A 7,852-nucleotide genomic window follows, 5' to 3' on the forward strand; every position below is an offset into this window, starting at 1 on the left:
TTTATCTTTTTTTTTAAAAAATATGAGATCATCTGAAAAGACCGTTATTACTATAAGCTCATCTTTTTGCCGCACACAGATTACAACTTTATTAAACTTTCCCCGTAGCTTGAACACCAATTTATAATTATATTGAGATTGAACTTTCGTCCTCGACTTGAACACCGGGATAGTGTGTAGCGATTTATAATAATATTGAGGGTTCCCACTTGTAGTTGTTCACATAATTTTGGAATAATGCTTCATATTTATAATTTCTGTACAGGACAATTGATTTGACCTTTTATACCAGCATTAATTCCAACCTGCAACTTGCAAGCGAGAAGTATGACGAATCATAAATCAGTCTTAATGATCTTTCTCAACAAATCACATCTTGAAATGATGTGCATGTACCCTACCTTCGTTATTTGCCAACAGTTTAATTATATTTCTCTTTCTATCATATACCAATATTTGCCTAAGTATATTTTGGTTTCTTCTATAGCCTCTTCAAGCAAATGACATCGTGATACCGTGTCCTTTATACCGAGCGATCCCTCAAACTCACATTAAATGCGACAATCAATGGATTTGACACTGAGGATGGGGCTCCTGTTCAGCAGATCAATTCCGGTGTGGTAGTATAGAAAATTCTAATGCCCGGGTGCTGAACGCTTGACTGTTCTTTTTCTTTTGGATAACGAATCGGTGGCCAGGATCGTTTATAAGGCATGTACGTATCTACAAACTGTACACCACTGCATAAATCAAGTGACTTATATAAGGCAGGACTGTCCATGCTTCAAGCAATCCGAATCATTGCGTCCCTCTACCATCTCTTACAAAATTTCATATTTCAGGAGATATATCATCGATCTGCATGGCGAGAAGAGTGAAATGCTTAACCTCTCCATCTTCTCTATGGCCATGCCCCATCCTTTTTCTCCTCTTGCTCTTTTCTTTTGCATATTTAACTATCTCCCAGTTCGTGAGCCCCTCCTCCCAAGTAGCCATTGATCAGCATGCTCTCGTCTCCTTCAAGTCTCTCCTCTCTTATCCATCCGAAGCATTAGCTTCCTGGGAGAACACTTCCATCCATTTTTGCCATTGGAAAGGAGTCACATGTCATAACCTTGGAGGTGAACCTAGAGTCACAGCTTTAGAGCTGGAGAACCTCACCTTAGCAGGTCCAATATCTGCATCATTAGCCAACCTCACTTTTCTCGAGAAGCTCCATCTCCGTGAGAACCAACTTAAAGGTCCCATTCCGCAGGAGCTTGGCTTTCTTTCTCATCTTCAAAGTCTCGATCTGAGCGTAAATTCTCTTGAAGATGTGATTCCGTTGTCTCTGTTTCAGAATTGTTCTAATCTCCAAAACTTCAACTTGAGTGTCAATAGTTTGCATGGGACCATCCCAGGAAACCTTAGCAACTGTTTAGACCTACAATTCATTAGATTGGAAAAAAATATGTTTGAAGGAGAGATCCCAAGTTATATCTATTCTCTCCCAAAGCTTCAGGAGCTCAACATATGGCATAATAATCTCAACGGAAGAATTCCTCCTGAGATTGGGAACCTTTCAAGCTTGACAATACTTTCATTATCTGGCAACAAATTCAGAGGCCCAATTCCTTCCGAAATAGGTAATCTTTCATCCCTTGTTGACCTTTCCCTGTCAAGTAATCAACTTTCAGGTACCATCCCATCCAGCATCGGAAATCTTAGCAGCCTGACTAAACTCTTTCTGCATTTCAATAATCTCACCGGCACTATCCCACAAGAGATCACAAAGCTTGTCAATATGCGATTTCTAAGGCTGGAGGCCAATCATCTTACTGGGATCATTCCTAAAAGCTTGGGCCTCTTGAAAAATCTAGTTAAACTTACTCTTGGTGGTAATCAGCTTGAAGCAACAAGTCTTGCCGAGTGGAGTTTTATTGATGCTTTAAGCAACTGCACCCGCCTTAGAATTTTGGAACTGCACAGCAATAATTTAGGTGGCATGCTCCCCAAATCCATAGGCAATTTGTCAAAAAATCTTGAAGGGCTTGACTTCACTGGAAACCAAATTGCTGGAAGCCTTCCTGCAGAAATTGGAAATCTTAACTTATCAATAATTGAGATGCGGTCCAACCGTCTCAATGGTACCATTCCTAAAGAACTGGGAAGCATCAGCAGGTTAGAAATAATAAACCTGAGTAGCAACTTCTTGACTGGAGAAATCCCTACAGAAATTGGCAATCTTACCAAATTGTTTTTCTTGGTCCTCGACACCAATAATTTGCATGGTCCAATACCTCATAGCCTCAGAAAGTGCCCGTTAAATGTCTTAAGCCTTGCAGCCAACAACATAAGTGGTAGTGTACCAAAAGAAATCTTCTCTATCCCCAACCTCTCCATCCTCTTCAATGTTTCAAACAATTATTTGACAGGAACACTGCCTTTAGAAATTGGAAACTTGATAAACCTCAGAACTATAGATGTCTCAAATAACAGGCTGTCTGGTGACTTTCCTAGCACAATCCTTGGATGTCAACTCCTGCAGTATCTTTACATGCAAAAAAACCTTTTCCAGGGATCAATCCCACTGTCATTCAGTGAATTAGGCCTTCAAGTGTTGGACATTTCATGCAACAAATTAACTGGGCGCATACCATTATTTAACACTATGTCTTTTCTTAATCTCTCCAACAACTATTTTGAAGGGGAAGTACCAGTAAGAGGGGTTTTCCAAAATCTTACAGCATTTTCAGTCTCAGGAAACAGTCAACTTTGTGGAGGCCTCCCAGAGCTTAGCTTGCCATCATGCACCCAGAAGAGCAAACATCTCACCAAAAAGTTAATTGTAGTCATTTCTGTATCGGGAGTGTTTTTTTGCCTCATGCTTCTTCTCTGTTTGTTTGCAATTTGTCGTAGGCTTCAAAAGTCAAGAGGCTTTTCTGATATCAACTCAAACATCATGGAGCAATATAGGATGGTTACTTTTGCTGAGCTGTTCAGAGCCACAGAAGGATTCTCACCTGCGAATCTAATCGGCAAAGGAAGCTTTGGATCTGTATACAAAGGGAAAATAGATTGGGAAGACCACGAGGAAATTGCAGTGAAGGTACTCAACCTCCAGCAAAAAGGGGCTTTAAAAAGCTTCATGTCCGAATGTGAAGCTTTAAGAAATATCAAGCATCGAAATCTCATCAAGATTTTAACATCATGTTCAAGTATTGACTTCCAAGAGAATGATTTCAAAGCTTTAGTGTTTGAATTATTACCAAATGGCAGCCTAGAGAATTGGATCTATCCTAAAGCCAACGAGGGCACACTACCAAGGTTAAGTCTCAACCAAAGACTGAACATATCTATAGATGTGGCTTCAGCTTTAACATACCTCCATCATCATGGCGCCACCCCTATGATCCATTGTGATCTGAAACCAAGCAATGTCCTTTTGGATCATGACATGGTTGCACATGTGGGTGACTTTGGATTGTCCAAATTTCTTGTCAAAACTGCAAGTTCATCAAGCCTGAGTCAGACAAATTCAGCCACATTGAAAGGGACCATAGGATATGTTGCTCCAGGTTTGTTTCTCAATTACCCTTTGATTCAAGAACATTGGCAGTCATCAAAACTAGACAATATGTTAATTTCCTTATTCTGTGTTCTGATTTTACTAAGAATAATCTCAACAAAAGAACAACATGCTCCTAGTCAATACAATCTTACTCTGTTTATTTATTATTGTCTTGAACAAAATCACTGGTATAGATCATCATCATTTGTTACAATCCATGAATATTATCTTTAGTATAATTATTTCATAGGAATCCACTACTTGGTGGAGTTCTACAATGTTTGAGTTTGCTCGTATTCATGCTCCTCCAGATGAATTTTTTTTAACATTCTATATTTTTCAGGATGCATACAATAGGTTGTGTTTCGTGGCATCTTATTAAGACTCTTTGGAAAACTTGAATTTTCAACTGAATTTTTTATTGTCCATCTAGTTTTATCTTTCAAAAACATGCTCACTGCTCTATATACATTTCAGAATACGGAATGACCACTAAAGTTTCAACTAAAGCAGACGTATACAGCTTCGGAATACTTCTACTGGAGATGTTTACTGGAAAGGGGCCTACTAGTGATACCTTCAAAGAAGGAATTAACCTCCACAAATTTGTTGAAATGGCACTTCCTACTCGAATCGCTGAGATAATAGATCCATACCTCTTGATGGAGATGGAAGAATCCAGTGGCACTGATGTATCAACAAATGAATCAAAAATGAGAATGCTAGAGTGCTCTACTTCAGTGTTTAGAGTTGGCATTTTGTGCTCCAAGGAATCACCAAAAGATCGACCACGTATGGAAGATGCCATGAACGAATTAATCAACATCAAAGATGCATTTCTAAGGTTGGCTGTTTAAAGTATAGGCTCGTAGCTTGCAACATTCTATATGCTATTATTTCCAATCATTAGATTTTCATCCATAATGTGATTTTTTTTATAATATTCAATACATAGATTGAAGCAAAATTTAAGGCCAGAAAATTTCAAACCTTTAGTTATTGTATCTCATCACTGTTTTTTGGGGAACATTATTCTACTTCCGTTATTTGAATGATGTGATGCATTGCTAAAAGCCATCTGTTTTTTTGGTAAATGAAGATCACAATATCATGAAATTACTTTAGAGCTATAGAGAAAAAATAACCTATCCGGATAGTATTGATATATAATTTATTAAGAGATTGCATAGTCAAAGGCCAAACCATTACGAAGAACCTTGGTACATCATTTCTTAAACTTAGCAGTGACATATTTCTTCACACTAATTTGTTTCTCCAGAACAATGCTTTTAAAACCAGATCAATGAGCAAATTTGTCAAGCCATTGGGTCATGTGATTTACTCAGTTGTCAAAATACCCTTCTCCAGTAAACAATTCTAACTCATTTGGTATCTCCAAGGCGCAAACTGAGGACCTAAAAGTTCAAATTTTTTAATATTTTTGGAGTAACAAAAATGTTATATTTTGTGTTAAAGTCGAAAAAAAGCTATCGTGCCTCAAATTTCAATAGTCATTTTGTGCCAACACAATGCTAAGTTTCATAGTGCAAGCTATTTTACAAATCAGCTTGAGTCTTATAATTTCAACAAGAATATTTATTAAAATTACTAGCTCATGCTATGACTTGTATTGAAGCCAAACCCTAAAAAATCCAAATCTTTAAAAAATTCAATAGCAACCTCTTTACAAATGGACTTACAACCATTTTGTTTGAAAGTAGTATCAACTTTTATAATGCAAGTTGATTAGCAAAACAACTTTGAGTTGAATTTTATAAGATCATAATTTTTTATTTTTTTTTAAATTTCTGATTTCAACATAAATCATAGATGAGCTTGTGACTCCAGAAATCTTACAAATCTTAAATTTATAGGACACAATCAGATATATAAAACAATTTGCAACCTAAAACTTGACATTATGTTGGCATGTAGTGGTGTCACAAGGTGATTTGCAAATCAGCTTGTGACCAAAATTAGACACACTAAATTTTTCTATGTTTCTAACAATAGCACAAATTGTAACATGTATTTGTTACTCCAAAAATGTCAAAAAAAATAAATTTAAAGATGTATTTAGGTAGCAAATTGATCTGTAAATCAATTTGCAAAATGCGCACTATGAAATTTAAAGATGTATTTCCAAAACAACGCACTATGAAATTTCAAAATGCCCAAAACACACTGCTATATGTAGTCCCCAAAATGCCCCTTACCAAACCAACAACTCTAAAATATTTCTAGAATTTCCTAAATGAAATGTGCCCTGTGATTTTTTTAAATTCTCAGAAGGTGTCTTATCTCTCACATGCTCCTTTTTAATTTGTCAAAAAATAGACTTAGCTTGACAAACCAATTTATTTTCTTTTTTATTTTTCAAGCTGAAACTTTATTATTTTAGACAAATAAGGGCAATATTAAATTAGTGAGAGCTATATCTACATTAAAAAAGATTTTTAACTTAAGTGAGTTATTTTGACAAACTATATGCAGTGTAAAATGTAGCTAAGACTACATATGAACTTCTAGAACCTTAAGGAAGTCATCAATGGCAAGGCATTACTTGTTTGAGCATCATAGATCTACCAAGCAGCATACTTGATGGGATATATGCAATATAAAAATACCAACTAAAATCATACTTAAATTTGTAGGACCTTAAGAAAGATATCAACAACAAGCCATTACCTATTTGAACCTTTCAGAATAGATCTATGGTGGATATTCCATATAATTGTAGTTTTCTTTTCTCGTTAGAATTACCTGATGCTTTTATAGCTCATCTATTTTCGCTAATAAAGGATTATAATTTGAAAATAATGTATGAGCTATGTATCAACCTTGACCTGTGTGGAAAGTATGATTTTACATTTGTTTATGAAACTGCTTATCTAGAAGGCCGAATGCAAAGGGCCTATATCAGTTATGGTCTAAACAGCGTACGCTCACAGAATATCCTTATCCTTTCTATGGTTTGTTTCTGAGATTTCAAATATTAATCTAACAAGTAATTTTTTAAAAAAACATAGCTCAGAAGAATTATTTTGACTGTAAAATGCACAAGATTGGGGAAGAAGTTCAATCAAAGAAAGTGAATGAAAGAAAACCAAAAGCCAAAAGAACAAGTTGAACAAAAATCCAAAACCGGAAGAAATAGTGATAACAAAGTGAGGGGATCCACCATAAAACCGTAGATAATAGATAGGTATGAAGAGATGTGATTAGGATGAGATGAGTGATAAATACCTCAAGCGACGACGAACTGGTAGAGAAAGAGATTGACGCAGACAGAAAAGCTGAATATGCAAGGATCAACCTTTTGGATCTTGTTGGAGTGAGTCGTTTACGGTGGACGCCGAAAGAAAACAACAGAGGGATTAAATAAGTAGGGATCCTCTAGTCCGTAAATTGTGGATCAGGGGATGGTCCACTACATGAGGACTATCCAAATCAAAGATTCTCATCAGTGGACCATCCCCTGATCCGCTGATCCGTAATTTGTGGACCAGAGGATCTGCTCTCTTAGCACGGGGAGAAAAGAGAAATAAAAATAGTCGAATTACTAGGACTCAAGCCTTCATCTATTAGATTTTTGTAGGGAATTTTATTTTGGGACATTTGTTTGTTAATGGAGATGATAATAAATCAATGGATTTAGGAGTTATATGCTCCATTTCTGGTCTATTTTTTAAAAAGTAAATTAACTTTTTTTTTTTTTTTTTTTTTTACCATTTTGATTTCTAATAAAATGTAAAAGTGTCAATAACCTTGACAAGTACTTATTTTATTTTAAAATTTCTTAATTTTATTTTCATAGATTATTCGAATGCTCTTTTGTCAGCGCAGCGAAGAACTAATAGTTAATTGCCTTACAAAATCGTGTGATTGAGTCCGTGCAAAATGTAATTAATTCACTAATTGGAGATTATCAATTTGCCTTTCTATAAAAAAAAACACAATTGACTGTTAGATTTGTGATTCGCAGTTAATAAATTGGTGCACCAGGATAAAAACTTAAGCAATGATAATCAAAATGAAAGATTTTGATGCTAACTAACTTGCGTTATTTCATATCAGTAATGTTAAATGGTTGTCCGAGATCATAGTTCGGAAACAAGAGATGATTAAGACATCATCTAGTATAATATTTAGAGCAAAACTCAAAAGGCCGCTCTTAGTTTTTGGAATCAGGTGACCCCCCAAAATGCTCCCTCCCTATATAAGTACCCTCTACTATACTATTATTATTTTCCATCTAAATCTTGAATTAGGGACGCATTATAGCAACTATGAATTCTATAT

General features: G+C 35.7%; 1 protein-coding gene across 1 annotated transcript; it reads left to right on the forward strand.

The window, feature by feature from the left end:
- Positions 1-780: 780 nt before the first annotated feature.
- LOC122038244 (receptor kinase-like protein Xa21) lies at positions 781-4,591 on the forward strand. The gene is made up of 2 exons (XM_042597890.1): positions 781-3,557; positions 4,028-4,591. The coding sequence occupies exons 1-2, from the start codon at positions 863-865 to the stop codon at positions 4,405-4,407; spliced, it is 3,075 nt and encodes a 1,024-aa protein (XP_042453824.1). The 5' UTR covers positions 781-862; the 3' UTR covers positions 4,408-4,591.
- Positions 4,592-7,852: the final 3,261 nt, after the last annotated feature.

Source organism: Zingiber officinale, chromosome 1A (assembly GCF_018446385.1).
Source record: "Zingiber officinale cultivar Zhangliang chromosome 1A, Zo_v1.1, whole genome shotgun sequence".
Taxonomy (NCBI): Eukaryota; Viridiplantae; Streptophyta; class Magnoliopsida; order Zingiberales; family Zingiberaceae; genus Zingiber; species Zingiber officinale.